Here is a 22,558-nt window from a genome sequence, read left to right as displayed (position 1 = left end):
AGAATTAAGGAAACATTTCTCAACAGAGACGTCAGAGACTTAAAGTACTCTCCAACAAATATGGTAGGGCAAACAATTTAGAAGCAGCAGTGTGCCAGATCTTGGTCTATCAGTGCAGGGCTACATGTTTCTCACAGCAGCACACATCAGATCTTTTTGATTTAAGAGACCATTACCTGCTCTGTTCTTGCAGTGTCATTCCTTAGCAACAGTGGGATTTGAGCCTTGGCCTGCCAGCATGGTGCTCCCATCAAGACATCAGTTGTTACTGGAGGAGGAGCCAGGGAAGACCAAAGCTACAGGAACAGCACAAAAATTCAACAGGCAAGAGCACTCGAGAAACAGAGAGAGGTCCATAATACAGCAGAGTGAAAGTTAGGAGTTCAGTAGGCTCCAGATGTGCAAATTACCTGAAACACGTGACAGAGGACACTACTCTGGTCAGGAGCCAGTCATCACACCATGCTTGTCCTGAAACTACACCCCATCATGAATACTCTCCAACTTGGAGATGTGCCTTGAAGCCAGTCTTCTGCTAATAACAGTACTTCCTCTGCTTTTTCTTCAAGTGATAGGAGTCTTCCTCGTCCTAAAAAGATCAAGAAGGTCGAATATCCCATTCTTCACCCAAATTTCTCAGACATGCTAGCCCAGATTGACTCTAGGCTCCAGACAGGCCTACCTCCTCAGCTGCAAATTGTTTCTCAGCTACTGCCCTTGTCCTATTGATGTGACAGAACCTGCCACAGCCAAGGTACCATTCTGACATTTGAATCTTTGTCTGCTTGCCCTCTTTTAAATCGTTCACTGCATTTCTTTAAGGTACATTTTGAAACAAGGCACAATCTCCCAAGCAGAGACTCCAGGCTGCTGTAAGTTAGAAGACAAGCAGGTTGCCTAGGCACATTCTCAGTGCATATTCAAACCTGTGAAGAAACCAGTATCTCCATTTCTCCAATAGATGGTGCTAATAATTTCTCTCTCAGATATTCATAAATAAAAAAGGTGAGTTTCTTCCGTGGCAATGCTGCAGTGAAAGTTGTGAAATGGGGCAGAGAAAGCAAAGCACAGAGTCCCAGAAGGACCCCTAGGGATTCCCATAATAAATGAGAATCCTGGCTCACCCCAGCAGTGCTACTCCTGCTTTCTAATCTCTTCCCTGTAAGTGTTAAGTTCCTGAAACCTTTCCTGAGTCTTTGCAGCACCCTTTTCCTCATGTGAGTAAGGATGAAAAGTGTGAAACTGGTAAAGGCTTTTGAGGAAAAGTGAACTTGGCTTATCAAGGCAAAACAGTGGGAATAGCAGCTTCCATCTTCTGTCACTCCTCTGGAATGAACACAACACCAAAGTTCTAGAAACAACAGTTGCTCAGCATTACAGTTATCAATCAACAGCATGTTTTCACAAAGGACTGTTGATGTTAAAACCACTTTCCGAATTTCCTTGTTTGTTTTTCCCCCAAATGCATAAACAAAGATCTGCTTAAATATCCCTCAAAGTGTTAGAAATCTACATCAGGGCTTGAGAATTGGGTAATTAAGAAAAAAATTCACTTCTGTAATTAGCACAAAAAAATATAAAAAGCGAGAAAACAGAATTTGCAAGTAGAATAAAATTACTGAGAATAATTAAAATTATTATTATATGAAATTATTGAGAATAATTGCAATGCTAAAAATTTCAGTTGTTTCAAGAGCTCTTAGGAAAACTATCACCTTGGCTGCATACAACCATCTTTTTTTTTATATTAGCACACCAGAGCTGTTGCATTTGTCCTACAGCTTCTCATCCTAGACTACACCATTATCCTACATTCTCTGTATAATTTGTCCCAACCTACATTCCCAAGTGTTTGTCCTAAAACCATAACATTTCTGCTGTATTTTCTCACTTTTGGCTTTGTCAGCCAAAAGGGCTACTCAGATGTTCCAGATCCCAAGCAGTGCTGAAGCAGATGATAAGGAAGAAAGACAGGGTCAAGTAATTTTTAAGCACTATGTAGTTTACTTGGCTGCACTGGTTTATGCAATAGGACTAGAAAGTAATGGGAGACTCAGGCATGGATGTGGTTTTAACAGCAGAAGTGCCATGGTCTGAAATTTAATGTTTTCTTCCAGGAAAAGTGAGAGCAGGAATCAGGCAGAAAACATCCCTGTGGAGCACAAAGCAAATGAAAACTGCATCCAGCCCAGCACACTCTCTGCAGGGGAAGCAGGACTCCCAGACAGCACCCAACAACGTGGCCAGAGCCTCTGCAGAAAACAGACAGCAAGGGAGCAAAAGGGGAGACCAAAGTCGCCCCTCTGCCTGAAACCTCAGGAAGGAGAAGTCTGGAGATTCACAGGCTGCAAATCTTCACTGCCCCACATGAATGTGCTGAGCACAAATATAGCAAAGGGGAAAAAGGAAGAACAGCAGACCCAGACAGGGCAAGTGCCTTGGTATAAATTGTACTCCTCATAACACAGCAATTTGGATTTGCACAGCTCAACAGCCCCAGGAGATCTTCCCCACCTAACTTTGGATTTTAAGAGGGTATCACAATCTCTGGAGAACCCAAGAACTTGTGGATTCCATGAGAGGCAAGGAAAGGATTTCTATGTTCACTCTATGATTCGAGGAACTGAACTGCCACAAGGCACAGGGATTCTCTGCTAAGCACAGGAACTCTGCAGGAGAGCACGTAACTGAGCCTCAGCTTAGAACCACAAGCACATGAACTATCCTGCCTCACTTCTGCCTACAATGCAGCTTTGCCAATAAGAAATACATCCATACCTGAGTGCAAAATCAGATGCAAATCCCTTGCTCTACAGAACTCTGAAATTAGCATGAGGGAAGAGAAGAATACTCTTGAGCGGCAAGTGAATAGAAATCAAGCTAATGTACAGCATATATTGCTGATTCTCTCATGCTTGAGTTTAAGCTCTGAAATATTAACCACAGTCATTATGGAAGGCTCTCTTTTGACAGTGTGTCTTATGGTTCATTTACCAAGAGAAAATGGGTGCAATTTTAGCCAGTGTTAAAATTAATCTGCTTTTATCAGAGAAAGGAAACTAATCCCACTTTACCAGCTCTTTTGCACTCTGAGAGGAGACCAACAGAGACAGAACTATTTAAATAACCAGGCTTCTTTGCTGAACCTGGGATGCTGTAGGTTTTCACTCATGTAGGTTGAAAAAAAATTTCTCACTTGATTCAGACAAGCACAATTCCTACAAGGCAAAGTACAGTGCTGACTCTGATCTGTCTCAAATTGGGTGCCTACAAGACTTCTAATTTTTTTTTTCTTTGGGGAAGGTCAATTCTTAGAAGCCAGTTAAATCTGTTCTATTATCTCTTCTCAGATATCTGGGAAGAATAAAGGCAGCAGTAACAACCTGCTGTACACTCAGTATCATCCACACACAGTGCCCAGAGTCACAGGCAAGCAGCTTTATAAATCCTTTCACAATGAGTTCACCCAAACTTCTCTCTGAGCTCTTAAATTGCTCCTCCAGCCCTGCTTAAGGAAGAGACAAAATTTCAACTGTTGCGGGCCCCCAAGCCAGAAAAGGTTCCCTGGGGAAAGAGGAGAAAGACAGGAGAGCCATGAGGAGGCAGAGTTCTCACATAACCCTTCACAGCAGCATTTGAACTCACACTGCCTTCAGACACCAAGCAGATCCCTCCAGCTCCTGTCCTCTTTAGCTTCTTTCTGCATTCAAAAAGTATTTCTCAGTTCTGCTGTTAAACTTTAATCACTCACTCTCTAGGTTTACGTTCTCTACAGATTGTTTCTATTGACAGCAAATCCTAGGAGAATTATTATTTTTTATTAGTATTATTATTTCCCAGTAGAGCACACATGACAATAGCTCTCTAGATGCAGCAAACAGATATGAGGAAATGAATGGAAGCATAACTGCCTCATGTCTTTCATTTAAGACACGCTGAGTTTTAGTCCTTTTGTTCAGAAACAAATTTAACAAGAATTTAGGAGCTGTGTGTTGGGGCTGAAATAAATTAGGTGAATAGCAGGAGAGGGAAGCCTGCTATGACTTCAAAGTACAATCAACACAGTGATGGGACTTTGTGGAATAAGAAAACTAAGCCTGAATTTAATACAAAAGGCTCCATTGTTATCAAAGGTTCTGTACAAGCTCTAATGATAATTCAATTGCATTGTTCATTGGGGAGAAGGCAGATGAGGATCATTTAATGTTTTATAATTAGCAAAAATATTTCATCCTGCCAACAATTTATCTTCTGTGTGAGGGAAGAGGAGTGGTGTCAAAAGCAGGTTGCAGGTAGCTGTGGCTGTGTGGACAGACCCACATTCTGCTCAACGACACACCAGGGCAAACACTGTTAGGGGCAATGGATACCATCAACTGGAAAATTCCTGTCAAGATTTCCACATTGTTCTCCTCATGCTTCCCCTTTACATAATGGATGGGAATGATGGAACATTTTGTTTCTGATAAGGCTGAGCTGAGAAAAAGCACTTCTCCCACATACCTTAAAATATTGTTTTTCTATTCCAAAGTGAACACTTCCAATTAATTTAGAAAGTTAGGGGGATGCTGAAGTGGATTAAAAGGCAGGACAAGTTCCAAGCCCTGTCTTGAGCAAGACAGCACCCAACCTGAGGAGAATCACAAGGAAAGCTGGTATCTCAGCAGGAATGCAGCAGAAGATGCCATCCCATGCAGCTGCTATGCTTTAACCTTGCTAGAGTGACAGCCCCAGCACCTTCACCTTCTGGGAAGGCTCTGCCTGGCCTTTCCTTACACACAGGTTGGTGTTATCCTTTGTCCTGTGGCATCTACAGCAGGGCAAGGGGCAGCTGGGATGCTCTCCCATCATTCACCAAGAGCAGGGCCACCCTCACTGCTGCACTGCTCACACACCAGGACTGGATCTCACTCATAACCAGGGAGAGCCAAACACATCCTGGGTGAAACTGCCAAAGAGTGGTGGCTCTGAGGGCAGATTTCCTTTCATATCTCACAGCAAATCGTGCAGAAAATCCAAAAAGCCCTTTTGACCTCAAGGCACACATTTGAAAATCTTTCAAGTACAACTTTGAACAGCAGAGCAAGTTCTGCTCTACAGAGGGAACCATGCACCATGAAGACAGAAGGTCTCCTGCCAAAATACTGGCTAGAAAGAAGGTACTTGTGGGTTAATGTGGGTGTTGGCAGATCTTCACAAGAAGCAAGCCAAGCTGTGTTTCACTTTCACAAGTTAAAAAAGTTGGAATGAATGGGGGAAAGGAGGGGGAGGAACATTAAAAAAAAATCAATTGGAATGGGAGAAATCACCTCTGAAAGAAGCCAAGAGTCAGCCACTGATAAGTGCTGTTGTAATTTTTGGTCATCCCAGAGACTACCAGCTCCCTTGAGATGATAAGTGCAGGATATGAGGTGCTAGAGGCTGCCTCTTTATGCCTTTTATAACACATCAGCCTATTTTAAATCATTCCTTTGCCACCAGCTGCCAACACCAGCTTAAAAAAAAAAGAAGAAAACCCAACAAAGAAGCAATGCCATTGTGCAAGATTCTGCAGGGCAGGGATGCAAAAGCTTCAGCTGAAAAAAAATCTGAAGATTTTAAGTGGAACATCTCACACTAACCCAATTTAAAGAGTAGCAAACATCAGCCCACCTATAGTAACTGTCCACTTGAGAGCTCTTCATCCTGAAGTAGAAAATCCACTTAAAATGCATAAGCTGAGGTAAGGTAACCACAAGTACTTCAGGTAACCTTCTGCAAACCAAGAGTAGGTATGACACTGCTCCTCCTTAGCTCAACAGTGACAGCCCAGTGCACCTCTGAGTCTCAAACCCAAGCCAGGCTGGAAACATTGTGCTGTGATTGCATTGTCAGCCACAGGAGAGCTCTTTCCAAGGCTCAAAAGGAAAAAAATGCACTACTGGATTTCCCCACTCTGCACAGAGTGGTCCCTTATCCATATTAACTTTTATCACAAAAGATACAGGAGGGCCTAAAGGCTTTTGGCTTTCCCAACATCATCCTTCTGAAAAAAAAAAAGCCGCATCTACAGACTTTTGTTGTCTCCAAGTATTTCACTTCTTTCTGAGCCCAGAGACAGCATCTCTCCTGCTGTAAGAGCTTGTACCTCTCCAAGTAGCAAGGCAATTTCCTGCCAAATTCAAGAAGGTAAACAAAATACATCTCTTCTGGCAAAATGTCTCCACACCAATTTGTGTAATTGCCCACGTCTCTGAAGAGGGCCTCGTGTGCATACAGCTCTGACTCTAAGCCTTGAAATACAATTATGCCAGATTCATCAGACACAACTGACTGGCTGGTTTCTGTCAAACCTCCACAGGTGGTGGCTAAGAAAGGGGACTCTCATTCAGACATGCTGAGAAAAAATAGTACAGTGTATGCAGGGAAAGTCACAGTAAATTCTTTCATCTATACCTCACCCTCCAGGAGCATCTCTGCCCATTGAGTACAAAATTTTGTCTAACAATGTTAATATCTGCCAGTGTGTTCCCTTATCACCTCCACCAAGCTCTTTTACCAAGACATAATCAGGCTTTTTTACTTTTATCCTACCTCTTATCCTCTGTCTGTGTCTTTTGTTACCAGCCAGTGCTTCTACATCACCTAAGTCCAAAATTCCCAATAGAAAAAAAAAAAACCTTATTCTTTCTCAAAAAGCTCCAGCTTTTCTCTTTGCATCAATTCAGCTATCTGCATCTAAAAGAGTGAAATGTTCTTTTCCTTCTAGAGTGTCTTTTTAGCCAGTTCTGGAGCTTAAACCACTGTTAAAACCTATTATTCTAATTGTATTATCCCAATGCACAAACCTTGCCATCTCCCTAATTTCCCCCTGCCTGCTCTTTCATTTCTCTAAGCTATACCCCAAAAACTTAGCTTTCTAACACAATCACATTATTCTGCTCCAACAGCATCTTCCATTTGCTGCCCCATCCCTGTATTTTCCAAGCAATATCTCAGCACACAATTTTCCAGCCTTATCCTCCCCCAGTTTTACTAGGTCTTCTGTCATTCTCCACTTCACAAACAGAAAGGTTTCCTACCTGGTTAGAACACATTTCTCCCCCAGCACTGGTTCTTCAGTGGTAGAAAACATTTCAGACCACAGTGGGTTTTCTTTCAATTGAAATAACTCAACATCAGCTTTTCAAAGCTTACCAACAACCATAGCTCAGTTTCTCTGCTAGGGGAAACTCTTCCTCAACAGGGTACTTATAGCTTCACAAACTTCTACAAAGACTCTAAACTCTACATTTATCCCTCATATCCCTTCCTGGAAGTTAATCACTCCTTCCACCTGAGAAGGCAGGAAATTGCAGACAGATGGATCCCTTTCAAGGGCCTGTTGACACCCTGAGAGCTTCCCTCATCTTCCTACAAATTGCCTTCTTCTGCTTCTCCCCATACCCTAAAATCAATGCTCATCTCCTGTGTTGTGCCCATCTGTATCTTCTTCATCGTTCTTTTTTTTCCCTTTCAGAAATTAATTGTCTAAGTCACAAAAAATTTTACTTGGCTGAATGGATTGATGGCAAAATCAATGGATCTGTAAAACCCCTGTTTCTGCTGCTCCTGTTCAAACATTTAAAGCAGCAGAAACATCCACCCTACCTCATCCCTGAGTGGGGCCACTGCAATAGGGTTACCTGACTCCTACATAAAGCACTCCAGAGCATTCCTTGGCACACCTTCTGCACTGAGGCATCTGCATCTGCCTCCCAGACCATGGCTGGGCTGGAACATTTCTTTAAACCAGGAATCAAACATTTGTCTTTAAAGGATTTCAGTGCTTGAAAGAGAAACATCGTACATCAATGGCAATTAACAGGGAGGAGACAGCTCCTTGTTCCACACCAAACGCTGTCAGTGATTAACACCTTCAGGAGGCTCCTGCTTGAGTGGAAATTGCGCACCTTGGGATCTCTGCTGTCAATCTGCTCAGCAGGGGAAGGGGTCAGAACGCTGAAAAAACAGTATTTGGGCTTTCAAAAATGTTTCTCTTGCAATTCATTCTCCCCGTGAGTTTCCGTTCTAGTTAACAAGTGGTGAAGCTGCCACACTCCTGATTTCCCACAGAGCTGTCCTCAGTAAAAGCTAAGACAGTTTCAGGAACAAAAAGCAATATCTGATATTCAAGTTCCCTTCACCGTAACTTTATAGCAGCCAATAAAGATCATCTCATGGCAAAATATTGCCAAGATTAATTTTAAAACCACCTTCCTAGCTACATTCTCCATCTGAATGTGTCAGGAGCCAGCATTTCTGTTCTGAGGAAGTCAGACAGGCTAATGCTTGGTTTCAGTCCCAAGAGGGAAAGGCAAGATCATTAAATTTCCCATGAGTATCAGTAAATATTTTTCACCTGATAGTCAATAACCCCAAAGCATTTCCTCTCTATAATGTCAGAACATCAAAGATTAATTTCAAACACTTATAGAAATGTGGCTCTGGACACTTCAATGATTATCAGTGATAAAATCCCCATAATTGGTTCTGAAAGGAAAACATTTGAGCCTTTGAGACTACCCTCTGACTTGCCTCCCTGCAGCCCTTCAGTGCCCAAAGAACTTCAGCAAAAATCCTATGGTGATGCTCTCCATGCATCTGAGGAGACTCAGCAAAGAGGAGAAAGATTGAGCCCAAATCACTCCAGGACAGAAAAAATAGAGTTTTTAACACACAGGGCCCATTACCAGAAGTGAGGGTCAAAGAGGACAGAGGAACAAGGCACTTTTACACTTTTTTATATTTGGTGTGAAATATGTGTCCACCATGCTGTCATTGTCTTGGTGCCAAAGCAAGTCAATTGACAAGGTTCCCATCACAGCCTTTGACACTTTCAGAATGCAGACAATTTTGGTTGATATTTTAGTGTAGAAAATGTCACTGAAAATGACATACCTCCAAGAAATTTTCTGATTTTGACTAACTGTATTTTCTAACTGAAAATTCTTCTGACAACTTTCTTCCCCCTGACAACTTTCTTTCCCCAAGTGGCTCTAATATTAATATTTAATGAGTTATGTGTCTCAGTGGTGTTTTCAATTTACTGACGTCATCTGTCCTATGTAAACTCAACACAGAGGGTGAATATTTAAGACTATGTGTCATCCTTCTTCTTCTGTCCTTATTGCAATACTGCATTCATTCCCCATCCTTCATTATACCATGTATTGCTACAATGAAATATTTTCATCTCCTAGCAGCTGCTACTGCATAATGTATTTCTAGATCATCTGAGTAGCTTGTTAGGAGGAAAATTTACTAATGAGTTAAAATTTAATTTGTCTTGTGTCATCCCAGTTCAGACATCAACCACACAATGCCATATATTTAAGCAGAAGCCCAAAATTACAGACATCTTTTCTCTTCTTTGAACTCTCTCCAGCAACCATCTCCACATATGTCCTTATTTAAACAAAATGATCTCTATATGAAGGATTAAGTGCAGGTTTCCTGAGTAACATTTTTTAATGAGATGCTGATTCTTTTGTACAATATTCTCTGCTCCTCATAAAACTTCTCAAAGTATTTCTTTCCCCTACTTGCTCATAAAGGTTTGTTTCACACCAAAATTCACCTTGCCAAATGCAAGATTTCTCAGAAATTACTCTTTCTGCCTGTCCTTTCAATACCTCAGTGTCAGAAAGGAATAGAGATGGATTCTTCTTCTGCTTGCCTCAAAGCAGTTCTTGGCTTAGATGAATTCTGATTTATGTGAGTGGAAAAGGCACAGACTCCACATTTCTCCTCAACTACTTCATCCTGAGAGGGTGCCAGATGCAATGGAGATAGGAGATATGGGAAGGATAGAGAAAGGCAGGCAATGAAATTTTCTTCTCTTTGTGTGTGCATTTCTCTTTCAGTCTGACAGGAACACTGGTGATCTCTTAACTCTTTTTGGAAGGACCTTTGGAAACTAGTTTGGGGTTTGTTTCCTTATTTCACTTCAAAGCCATCCCTCAGATGCCTCACTGATAAGCCTGCCTTAAGAACTGAATAGGACTGAAGAAAATTGGTGCTGCTGTACCCAGGACAGACACTGACAGCAATTTAAAAAGGACATGCACAGCCATCAAAACACAGGCAGATAATCCAGAGCACAAACATTTCCTGGAAATACTTGTTACACTTAACATCACCTTATAAGTTCTAGGAAACATCAGAATCTCTTTGGTTAACTCTGCTTTAAGAGAAATGTGATGTTCATTTGCACTACAGTAGTATTTCACCTGCACTGTTTGCCGTGGTGAAAACACAGGTGCAATAAAACTGCCAAGGCAGAGCAGCTTCCCAAGGAGGGCTGGAAGGGAGCAACACCCAAACAGGACAGAACAGCAGCACAAAGCAATTCTACATGGGACAAAACTAAAAGGAGAGCTTGAGAAGCAAGTGGAAAGCACCAGAAACATTCATTTTCTCTCTGAATCCATGCACAGATCAGGCAAACCATCAGTATGAGCATTAATTGCTTCACTGCATTCTGTGTGTATCTATACCTTGTGTACAGACAAACTTTTCCACTGCAATGACAGCCTGCATCCTTGTGCCTGCACTTGTGCAGCTGGCAGGCAGGAAGGGATGTGGCAGGTGGCCATAGCAGCAGCACCACCCTCATGCTGAAGGCTCCAGGTGCTCCCCTCTGGAAGGAGTGTAATTCCTGCTGCCCGTGCAGCCCCCTGCTGCCAGCACCTGCAGGATCCCTTTAATTGCTGCCCAAGGAGCTCCTGTTTGACAGCATCAGCACAGGCTGCCCTGGCTCACAGGCTGACCTGCTCATCATGACACTTATTAGGGTTATGTTCACCCTCCATTAATACAGAAACATTTGCCTTCCCAGCCCTTCTGCATCAAGGGAAAGCATCAGTGCTGTCACACCTACACACAGGTGTGTGTGGCTCTCTCCTCGTGTGTTTACTGTTTATCCTTTTTTTTTTTTCAGGAATCACACTCAGAACGTGTTGCTGTCTGAGCTGTCACTGCCTGTCACATTACAATGAGATCTCTGCTTTCAGAAGACAGTTCAGGTTGTTTAATCATCACTCCCCTCCAAGCTGCCCATCACAGGGCGGTCGCCAGGCAACAGCGTCAACAGACAGGGCTGTGGGTGGCTGATGAGGAGGAGGAGGAGGATGCAGCACACATTGGCAGGGAGGAAGAGCTCACGTTCCCATGGGAGAGGGAGCTGTGGGAGCTGCTGAGCCTCCCTCTATCTGATGGGATCCCAGCCTGCAGCATCATCAAAGTAACAGGGATTTCAGCCATTGCTGAACCCAGTGTTTGGGGGGGGAAAAAGGATGCCAGGAGCCTGGTGCAAGGCACAGGAGTGCAGAGCTGGGTCTCCTCAGCTCTCGTAGGGGTCTGTGGTCCAACTCCCTCCATCACAGGCAGGAGAGCAGGGCCCTGCTATCATACCCCGGCCACAGCCATGGGCACAGACTGGGATATCAGACAGCTGAAATCAACCACGTTCACTCCTTTAACAACTTTAAAATTTTGGAGTGGATGACAAGTTTCTGGAGAAAAAAGAAAGATCACATGACATCTTACAAAAGTTGAAAATAAAATTGAAGGCAACACCAAACTGGAAGCTTTTTGTCCAAAAGATAAGCTGGAGAATATTTTTGTTTATTTTTGTTGTTTTCAAGGATACACAATTAAACAGTCATTTGTTATTGAAACAAGCACACAGATCTGCATCAAAGCATCCTTCAGTTACAATAGCCTAAATATTTACTACTAAACTTCAACAGCTCATCTGCAGTAACACAAGGTCACTGGATCCAGGCTGAGTCCAGATCTATGTAGGCCAGATCTATTCTCTTCTCATCTCATCTCATCTCTAGCCCAGGCTCTGTCACTCTCAGTATACTGAGGGGATGTGTGGAAACATGAACACTAATGAAGTGGAGAAGGTGTAGTGCAGTCCCTCCCCATGGTTCAATCCTCAGCCAGAGTAACATCTCAGGGAATAATCACTCCCCAAACTTCTCTAACACGGTGGCATTTCACCAAGGACCTGTGCATATTGAAATTAGGTTTAATGTATCTCCTGCTTTGCTGCTGTGTCTCTCAATAAGGTGTTTAACCTGTCCTATTAAAAAAATTATAAACTATTCTAAAGTTTCTATCAAAGTAAGATCTCACTTTTATTTGCAGATAACCATTTCCAAAATTTGATTTTATATGATTCCAATAATGATTAATTTAAAGACTTTATCTTTCATCTACAGGAATGTATTTTTTTCTTGCAAAAGTGAATTGAAAGCAATGGAAAGCAAACTAATTTTCTATATCATGTTCATTGGCATACAGAGCTTGATTTTCAGCATAAGTATTCTTTTTACATCAGAAAAATATAATTACACTTACCTATAAGTAAATACTTAATAAGGTCCTCAAATACTCATTTGAATAGTCAATGGAACCCACTTTTCCTACGTTTGTTTTCAGAGAATATTCGGTGAAAGATACTGGCACAATTTTTGACCAAGACAGGGCACATTAGGCTGTTTCTAAAGATTTAAACTGACCCAGTGACACACACAGAAAGGGAGCATATGACCTCTTTCATCTACTGAGATTATACTTTGTAGTTAAAAGAAAGATTTTCCAGGCAAAGTCCAAATGATTCAACGGTGTCCATTTCCACATTAGTGAGGAATTTCTCAGTGCCTTCTGAATTAGGAACTTTATGATTACTTCACCCCTCCCATAAAAAAGTGCACCTGAGAAAATCTCATATTGAGCAGGGAAAATTTATGTAGATAAAAGCATGCCTACATTTGTTATATAAAATATTTTCCTTGAATTATTTTTTCCCCCACCTTAAATTTAGTGGGGGAGGTGAGAATGGGGGGAAAAAGAGAAACAGTTGAGAAATGACATGGGATATCTCTTTTGGATTACCTATATAGCCTGAGACTTTTCTAAGGAGCTTTTCACTTCCTCCTGAAGAAGTGCATGAAAATTATCTGCAAGAGCTCATGGCACTGATGTCCTTACACAATCACCAGCAAAGGTGATCTGAACCTCATACAATTGGGATGTGTACACTGACACTGGGCTGGGACATGGTGGTGTAAAACATCAAAACCTTCCCATTTGTACGCAAACAGCTTCCTCCCCAAAAGCCCAGATGAGATGAGGGGTTATCTCCGGGGTTTTCCCAACAGGACAAGAGGAATCACAAGGTCCATGACTCCCCTGACCTTCCTGCCCCTGCAGAAGCAGTTCTGCCCCAAACACGGCATGGGGAGAGGCCCTGTCCTGGTGTGGGCTGCTCCCGCTGGAGATGCTTGGCATTGAGATGCTGGAAGAGCTGCAACTTCCCTCCTTCTTCCATCCAAATCTCCATCTGTTTCCTCAATCTCCTGCTCCCCACTCACCCCCATCAGGGGCACCTGGGCACAGCTGCCCTGGGCTTGTGCCCGCCGTGGCAGCTCCAGCAGCCGGCGTGCAGCCACAAGAGAACGCTCCTCCACTGAGGGACTCGATGGGAGGTTAAATTAAGTTCTTACAGACCCTCTAAAAGGAAGGAATTACATTTTAGGACATATCCTAAAATATCCTGTTCCTTCTGAAAGTACTTTTATGTTCCCCAAGGAGAGAAAGTACAGTACTAAGTAAAACTGTTATTGTGTTACCAGCGCTGAGAATTAGGGATTAAGGGCTCTTACATTAACTGTTGTTTGATTTAAGATACAGCCAAAAAAAATTCCAAGTGGCACAAAAATCATTTTACTGCATCAACTTTTATATGCATTTAAAATTCCAAAATAATTACTTTATCACCCAGTGCTGCCATTTGAATTGGAATCAAGGCCCATTTTCATTTAACACAGAAATGTCAATTAGAGCTCTGGGAGTCATTGATTTTTTGGTTTGCTGGCCAGGTATAAAAAAATAATTGAGGAAAAAAAGCACCTTGTGTCAGTCTTAATTTTTTTTCCTCCTTGGAAATGTAAACCTGAATGCAGCTTTGCATCTGGATGAACAGGATCTAGTACACAGAGCTTTTAAGATAACAGCAGTTACCTAAATATAGGTAAAACCAGTTTGAGATGCAGTGAAATTCCCATACCTGGACATCAGGTAGGACACAGTTCCCACAGGATGCCCTTACTCTGTGGAGCAGCAGTCAGAGGTAATGCCATCTCAGGTGTCCAGCACACTGAATCAAGGTTTTTGTATCACTGTATCATTTCAAAATGCAGGATATAAGAATTGGAAATCCATTCCAAAAATGCTGCCTGATTCAAAACAAAAAAATGTTGCATTTAAACTTTCACGACTTGGGCTTGTTGAGGGCTATTTCTCAGGAGCCTTGGAATCAAAGGAAAATCAATGTGAACCTACAAAATGCTCTGGCCAAGCTACAAGAGCATTTTCCAGAGAAAGAATTCTTTAATGGGGCAGTTTGGTTCCCCTGGCTGGAGCTCTGCACAACATATTCACTCTGTATTCACTCTGACATGGTATGAAAGGCCCAGAGGATGTGAGACTGTCCAAGGCCAGTGCTGACCTTGCAGCCCTTCCCATGTAAAGCTGTGTCACAGCTGAATGGGTGCCTAACCCCTCCAGAATGAATTAAGGACTTCTGACCTCCTGGCTTCCCCCTCTGGACTGACTTCACCATGGTCTCCAGGTTAGGGAAATACAAACGTCGTATCTGAAGCCAGGAGGAAAGGGAGAAACCCATTTTCTATTATAAAGTAGAGTATTAGGAAGATTGAAAGCCATAACCCGATTGCTTTACACAGTTTATAGCCTCTCGATATTGCATGAATGCCGGCTGCAACTGTCAGAGCTCTTCCATTATTCTCCTTAATCTCCCCTTGTGATGGGATTTGCATATCCCACCTGTCAGAGGCAGAAGCTCCTCACCATCTCCCTAACTCTTTCACAGAGACCAGCATCACACAATGACAAGCCTTTCTTCCAGTCCTCACAGATTCTCTTTCACTTACTGCTTTCTCTCAGAGCACAGCTCTTATTAACAATTTCCCATGTATCCTATTTCATATTCTGTATATGAAAAGCCTATGTTTTATCCAGTCAGGAACTATATCTAGAGATGGATTGCAACACAGAAGAAAGAAATACTATGCCTGTTGAGTCCTTTTTTTGAAAAATCAAACACACACACAAGAAAATAAATACAAAAAAAATCCTCAAGACCTCTGGTTAAAGGAATAAAGTCCTACTCAGTTACAGGAAATTTAAAGGTTTCATATCTAGATTGGATGTGAAGTATTTTATTATCCAACAGTACTAAATATAATAAAGACAAAAATTTGAAACAAGGGACTTTTAGCAATATTTTAATTTGATTTTTTTTTTTCTGGTTTAAATTCCCATTTTTGTTTCCTCACATTTTATTCAGCCCTTCCAAAATATATTCTCAGTAGCTCTAGCAAGAGATTAGCCTGAAACAGTCTCAGCATCCGGTGCATTATACTCTTAATACTATTATATATTCTTGTAATTTGTACATAATACAGACTCCATCTCACTGAATTATACTAATGCCAACATCCTCCTTGCATGAATCTTTTCTGGCAGCTGTTTTCAGCACCCTAGGAATCAATCTCAATACGAAGCAACTGACACTGGGGTCATTTCTCACTGTGGGTCTCACTGAGCATCTGGCTCTGGGCTCCACATCCACACTCATTACCTTAAAATTCCTCCTCTATAATGATTCAATTGTCATGGGCTGTCACAGCATCAGGCAACAAAATGCTGGTCACTCATGGGATGATGCTGGCACCCCTGACAGTTTTACTTTGGAGACACAGCTCTGCCAACAAGAGAAAGGCAGAGGCTATCAACTATATCCTCTTGCATGAACATGACATTTGGGCAAAGGCTCCAAGTGAAATTTGAGAAAAACCATTGTGATTATGGTCCCCAATTTTGGACTGAACAGAACACTGGCAATTTAAGGTACTTTAGGGCCATGCCTTTACTGCCTCACTTGCAAAAAGCAATATATTTGTTATCATCTTCATTCATCAAAAGCAAAAATCAGATTCAAATTCAAGTTCTTGGAAACCTGACTCCTAGAAATTCAGAGTTCACTGTCCAAAACCTGTTGTACAAGCAGATACAAAAAGAAGAATGCTTGCCTGATTTAGCAGATTTAGATCTAAAGCTGTTTAAACCAGAGGCTGAAAGGGAATATCATCACTGCCTGTAAAATAATTCCAGGGAATGTAAGTGCCAGGGAGGGAAAATAACTTCAATTAAAAGGAATGCATACAAATGAAAAAAAAAATTAATCTAAATTGCCCAATGGCGACATTAGAACAGAAATCAGAGTAGTTTCCAACAGTCAGAAAAAAGGCTTGGAACAGCTACCCAAAAAGGAAGAAGGAAATAGAAGGGTGAAGAATAGAAGGATGTACATGTAGATGTTTTAGTTTGATCAGTCATGGCTGTTGGATGCAGTACTATGTGCCATTCTTGAAATTCCTCATTTTTACAAAGTGGGTTTGAACACTTAAGCTGAAAACCCAACAAGAGTTTATTCACAATTGCTTTGTCCAGGACGAAACACAGTGCATTGGAATTACATAGGTGCATCATTATTCTGCCTCACCTGTGCCCACTTTGTCCTGTCAGTAACATTAAGTACCACCTTGAAAGCAACACCTAATGCAGTTTCATCTTGCTAAAAGCTCTCCCATAAGAGACCTAACTCTTCCCCTGCTGTCTGTTATAATCACCTGACAAGAGCAATGATGACCTTGCAGGCTTCATCCTGCACTGGACCCTTCAGCTGTATCAATTTCTGCTGCAGATGGACTACAAAACCTGTCTGGCCATGATTGTTTTGAGACACCTTTGTGTCTCCATCAGTCTGACGAGGATCTGCTGCTGTGGAGGACCTATGAAAGCTCAGCTTTGTCTTTCCCACCATGTTAATCACAGAAGCTTGAACCAGCTGTTTAAAGGTATCATGCTCAGGTAAGAGCAAATGCCCAGGTACAAGGCCAAGTAAATGCTCAAATTCTCTGCCACACAATTTGAGATCTACACCAACATCCAGCCAAGGAAAGCACTTTGTGCAGCGCAAGGCAACAGTAAACTGCTATGATAATAACTGACTGTGAAACCCATGCTGCTTTCTTTCACAGCACCTCTTTATAGCACCAGCTGTGGCACCAAGGCACTCACTCAATCTCCTTTACCTCTCAACCTCCTCCAATTTTTTTTTTTCTTTCTCCAGAATACTTTCAAATTAACAGATAAGGCACTGATCTTGCTCCAAGCCAGCTTAGGACAGAAGCAATCTTCATTTTTTGTAAGCCCTGCAAAGCATCTCTATCCCAAAAGCTCATTACGGACATCACCTAGAGATTTGCTTCTCTCCATTAATGCCAGGTCTCTCTTTTAGCTCCACACATAAATCTCTGCTAGCTCTTTTCCCCTAGTCTATAGCATGGCATTAAGGGACTCCAAACCTACAGTGTCAGGACACACTGCATCAGCAACACACTTGGGATCTCCATGAGCTAGGAAACCTGCCAAATTCCACACCGTTGATGACATTTCTCAGTGGTGCAATAAGGCAGGAGATCTCACTTGTGTATCTTGCAGAAGAGATTTGACAAAGATTTCAGGTCACATGAACTTTTACTCCAGTTTTATAGGGGCCAGTGGAAAGATGCTCAGGATCTATCAATGCAGGTAAGTACTGCCAGGACCCCTTTACAGATTCAACAGTCTAGGCTCTTATTATATTGTCAAAATTATTTCAGGCAAGGTGCTGGCTTGGGCCAGTTAACACCTCCTTGGACCATCCCAGCCAGTCCAGCACTCAAAGATTTTTTCAGCACCCAATTTTGCAGCAGCCACTCTTCTCTGTCTTGCAGATTGAAAGAGCTCAGGATTGTGGAGATGCAGGACAGCTTTGTGTGCCCTCACTCACCTGCACTGGAGTCAGAAAAGCCTGAGGCCCCCCTTGTATTTTAACATAACACTGGATACACTCCTGATTTCATCCTCATCAATCATTTGACAAGCCAGTCTTGCTACACCTATGCTCTCCTCTGGGGAACTCCTGCTGCCTCCATCAGTGAAACAAGGTATAGAGGAGAGATTAGAGAATTTGTGAACTGTGTCACAGATGAGCAGAGCATGCTCCCAGTGTCTGGATGTAAATGTGGATCTGGAGAGCAAGCTGTCCAGGGAGTACCTAAAATAATTGATGATCCAAAATAAGCACTGATCTAAAACAATTTATGTTGATGGAGTTAAACCTGGACAACTTGTACTATAATTTATTATTCTTACTGTACTTGTGGCTTAGCATAGAGTGAATTCAGAGCAAAATGCCATCAGTTCAGTGGTGCACGCACTCAATATAAAATCACAGCCAAGCCTGAGAGAAGCTGCAAATGCCCAGAAGAATCCCATACAGAATTCAGGAGTTCTTTCTCCTGCACAGCAGCATTGCAATTATATCCACACCACTACCAAAATAAGGATACAGGAAACCACAGTGAGGCTGACAAGATAAGGTACACTGCAATACAAAAAACTTGATGGGGACAATGCTTTAATTTTCCAGTTTTTCCACCTAAGAGGATTTCAAATATTTTGAGATTTATTTTTGTTTTTCCTGTCCTCACAGAGATACTGCAAACTACGATCTTCTTCACACTGCTCCTCTGTCTGGCAAAGGCAAAAGTTGTTTGACAGCAGCACTTCCAGAGCAGACAGGAATGAAAACGAGCAGAGGTGTGTTGCATCCCTGTGCCACGGCATGGAAACTCCAGCAGGAAGCCAGCAGCTGCTGCTGTTGGAGTACAGGGCACGGGGCTTACACACCATCCTCACAAGCAGCACACTGGGACCCTCTGCAACTTCCAGGCAGGCAAAACTACATATTCTGTGCCCTAAAGGAAGCATTTCACCCCAAGCCCATCCCACTCCCAACTCCAGCACTGATGGAACCCAGAACCTCCACACAGTGACAATGGGTCGGTGCCACTTTGGGCTCCCTCTGAACACACACCATTGCTTCAGCTGGACAAGCCTGCTGTGCATCCAAGTGCTGCTGGGACCCAGCTTCAGTCTGTGTTGTGAGGGGGCTGCAAGCATAACACAAAACAGAACAGCACTGCCAGGGTCCCCACAGTGAAGGGGGGAGCAAAATATCCCTGTACACAATGCAACCTGCAGCTCTTTGGGAAGGACAGTCACAAAATATTTCCCCCTGAAAACATCTGTACACCAACACACTCAGAAAGTAAATCAGTCCCTGACAACAGCAGCCTACACTACTACTACCACAGTGGGCAGAAACACATACACAAATATATGTGTACCTAAACAGATATATAACAATAGATGTGTCTTGGAAAATGTACAGGTGAAACATAATGACAGTGATAGAGCAAAGAAACTGCTGCCTGCTGGATGGCTTTTTATATCAGAATCTTTTTTCTTTAGCAAATGGGTCACTTGAAACCAGTGTCAGTCTCAATTCAATTTGTATGAAGAGACCTGACTTCCTACAAAGCAGCTTCTGTTCACACAACTATTTAAGAATAGTCTAGCTGAGTTGTGAAGAAAGGAGAAAGTCCTTCAAAATGGAAATGACATCTATTCCCTTGTCAATTAATTGATTAAAAACTTCCTGATGAGACCATAAAACCATGTCCCAATTAACTAGGGCTGAACCCCACAGTGAAGTCCTTACAACATCCGCTGCAATTTAAATTGAGTAGCTCAGTACAATCTACACCAAAAGGAATTCATAATGACTAGACTGTAATTTCAAAATGTTATCAGTCTCCTAGTACTGAAAGCTGAGAGGGAGGCCAAAGATTTCTGCCAAGCAGCCAGAAACCTTCTGGCATTACAGCTGCAGACACCTTAGAGGAGAGCCTGAGTCCCTGTTTCTCCTGGGAACTTGCACAGGCAGCAGTCACAGAGTGGTGGCATCCCCTTCTCTCTCATTAGCATTCTGCTTGGTGTCCCTAAGAGGCAAAGTTGGAGAGTCCGGACAGACAGATCCCTCCACTTCTGCTGCTCCACAAGCAGGGTTAAGGGCAGGCAGAGAGCACTCCAAGCAATTTACCCTTGCCTTCCCTGGACCTCAGCCCCAGCCCAGGTACCACGGCAGCAGAGGCTGGAGGGTTACAGTGCCCAAGTTAACCTGGAAACTTTGATGTCATGACTATGGCTCCAGCCTGGAAATCAGTTGCCTACTTCTCTGGCCAGTTTTGTTCTGCTTGGCTCAAGTCAGAGCTGTTCTGATGCTATTCCTAAGACACATGCAGGTTATGAGGAAGAAACAAAACTCTCCTGTTTAACACCTTGGTGGCAAGAGGCAAAAAGCAGCTTTATCCCCTACACAGAGACAGCTTGGAGGCAAAGTCCTGAAGCCCTCCAGCATCTCTGCATCAGCAGGGCCTGGGGATGAGCCCTTGGGCTTACGTGGGCCCCCACAGCCGGCAGGAGGAGAAGCAGCAGCAGAGGGGCTTTCCCTGGGCAGCCTTCCAGCTGAGCCTGCCCGTGAGGGTTACCCTGGGGAGAAGCTGGATGCGAAGGAGCATCCATCCCCCTGAGCAGACCCTTCCCGTGCCGCGGGCGTGGGCAGCGCTGGATCCCGCTCCGCTCCGGGGCGGGGGACACGGGGGCCGGGAGGGGGATGCGCTCAGCGGGCGGGCGGGCAGCGGAAACTTTTCCTACTCCACAAGAATGGCCCTTTTGAAACCCTTCTGCCCCACTGCACACTGCTAAGCGAAGCCAATCCCCGGCGCCCGGAGGCGCAAAATCCCCTTCGAAGAAGAAAAACCCAGCACCCCCCACCCCCGGTTACACACGCACGGGGGAGCGGGGAGGGAAGAAAAAGAAAGGGAGAGGGGGGAAATAAGGGAAGCACAGAGGAGCCGCCCCCTCCCGCGGTACTCACGCTGCTGTTGTGGCCGGACCAGTGCACCATGGCCTGGTTGTGCGCCGAGTCTCCGGCCAGGGCGAAGGTGGTGCTGGCCAGCCGCAGCTCCTCCAGCCCGAAGCGGGCGGCGCCGCCGTCCCCCGGCTCCCGCCCCGCGGCGCCGCCCGGCCCCGGCCCCGCCGAGCCCCGCGGGCTGCGGCCCCAGCGCCGCCGTGCCGAGCCCGGCCCGGGGCCGCCCGGCCTGGGGGGGCCCTGGAGCCCTCGGTCCTCGGCCGGAGCCGCCGCTGCCGCTCGGGGACGGCGCTCCCCGGCCACTTTCTCTGGCTCCCTCGGCACTCGCCGTGTCTCCCAGCCGCTGAATTGCATCTCCGCGGGAGCAGGGGCGAGGGTCGCCTGCAGCCCGGCATCCTCCGTGCCGACCTCTTGCCCCCTCTCACCTCCCTTCTCCCCGAGGAAGCTCCTTTGCTCCTTTTCTCTTCTGTCGGTCCTCAAGTGCATCAGTAATCCCTGCTGCGGCTGCTGCTGCGGCTGCACCTGGGAACGGCAGGATCTGCAAGTTATTTCTGCGCCGGTAAAGCCATAAGTGAAGAGGAAAAGCCATGTCCAGTACAGGAGAGCAACGTGCCAGGCTGGGTACCAGGCAGCAACTTTTTCCATCGCTGCCGACTGCTGATGAGTGCGAGGGAGAAGGAGCAAGAAGGAGAGGGCAGAGCGAGGGAGCCGGGCGCTGCCGATTCCGCCGCCGTGGAGTAAACACGGCGAGAACTCCACGTAAAGTTTCAGACTCTTCTGTGCTAGATGCAGCCGAGGGGTAGAGGAGATTACTTTCTTCCCACCTCTTTCCCCCCCCCCCCTTGCTTCCTTTATCTTCTTTTGCACTTTTTCCTTTCGCGTCTTTTTCCCTTCTCTTCTTTCTTTTCTTTTCTTTTTTTTTTTTTTTTCTTTTTTTTTTTTTTTTTTTTTTCCCCAAGACTGGTGTTGCTGATGAGGCTTGTGATGGAAGGCAAAGCCACAACCACACGGGGGAGGAGCTGATTTGAAATCAGAGAGAGAGGGAGAGAGAGAGGAGCGAATCCTGGCTGGTGATTTCTCCCGGCTGCCTCTGTGGAAGTCTCAGCTCGCTCCTCTCCCGCTCGCTCTCTCTCTGCCCCCTCTCCCTTCGCCGCTTGTGCATCACACTCCTCCCGCAGCCAGGCCGCCCCGTGTGCCGGGAGTGGCTGCTTACTCACTCCCCCTCTCTCGCACACGCTCCAACGACGGACTTACCCCAACTTTCAAATTCGTGTCATCCCATCCCTTCCTCCCCTGCGCTTCCCGTCAGCTCAAACCCCTAAAGCCGGCTCCGCAGCATACTGAAACCTCCGCACAGCGACGGGAAGCAGATGTGCAAAGTGAAGGAACAGTACATGCGTGTGTGTATATAGTCTTCCCAGAGGAAATGTTTTAAATCGAATAATTAAGTGCCCTTGAAGGTCTGAGCAGGCTCTGAAATAACCCTTTCTTTCTCCCCCTCCCGTGATTTGTGTAAGTGCACTGGAGTAGCTCAGAATAGGCACCTGTGCTTGCTTTTACAGAGGGAAAGTTGCATTTCTGCCCTCTGTTCCCTCCCCCGCTTATGCTTCACTGTAC

General features: G+C 44.3%; 1 protein-coding gene across 3 annotated transcripts in view; it reads right to left on the bottom strand.

The window, feature by feature from the left end:
• The window catches only part of SORCS1 (sortilin related VPS10 domain containing receptor 1), a 257,123-nt gene extending 235,067 nt beyond the window's left edge, over window positions 1-22,056 (bottom strand). For 2 of the 3 annotated variants that reach the window (XM_059477098.1, XM_059477097.1), the window contains exon 1: window positions 20,948-21,110. In XM_059477098.1, coding sequence (XP_059333081.1) covers window positions 20,948-20,977 — 30 coding nt within the window. In that variant the 5' untranslated portion in view covers window positions 20,978-21,110. Of the gene's footprint in view, window positions 1-20,947 lie in introns of all 3 variants that reach the window. The other variant, XM_059477096.1, reaches the window with a different exon arrangement.
• Window positions 22,057-22,558: the final 502 nt, after the last annotated feature.

This window comes from Ammospiza nelsoni, chromosome 8, assembly GCF_027579445.1.
Source record: "Ammospiza nelsoni isolate bAmmNel1 chromosome 8, bAmmNel1.pri, whole genome shotgun sequence".
Taxonomy (NCBI): Eukaryota; Metazoa; Chordata; class Aves; order Passeriformes; family Passerellidae; genus Ammospiza; species Ammospiza nelsoni.
This window is presented reverse-complemented; position numbering and strand designations above follow the sequence as displayed.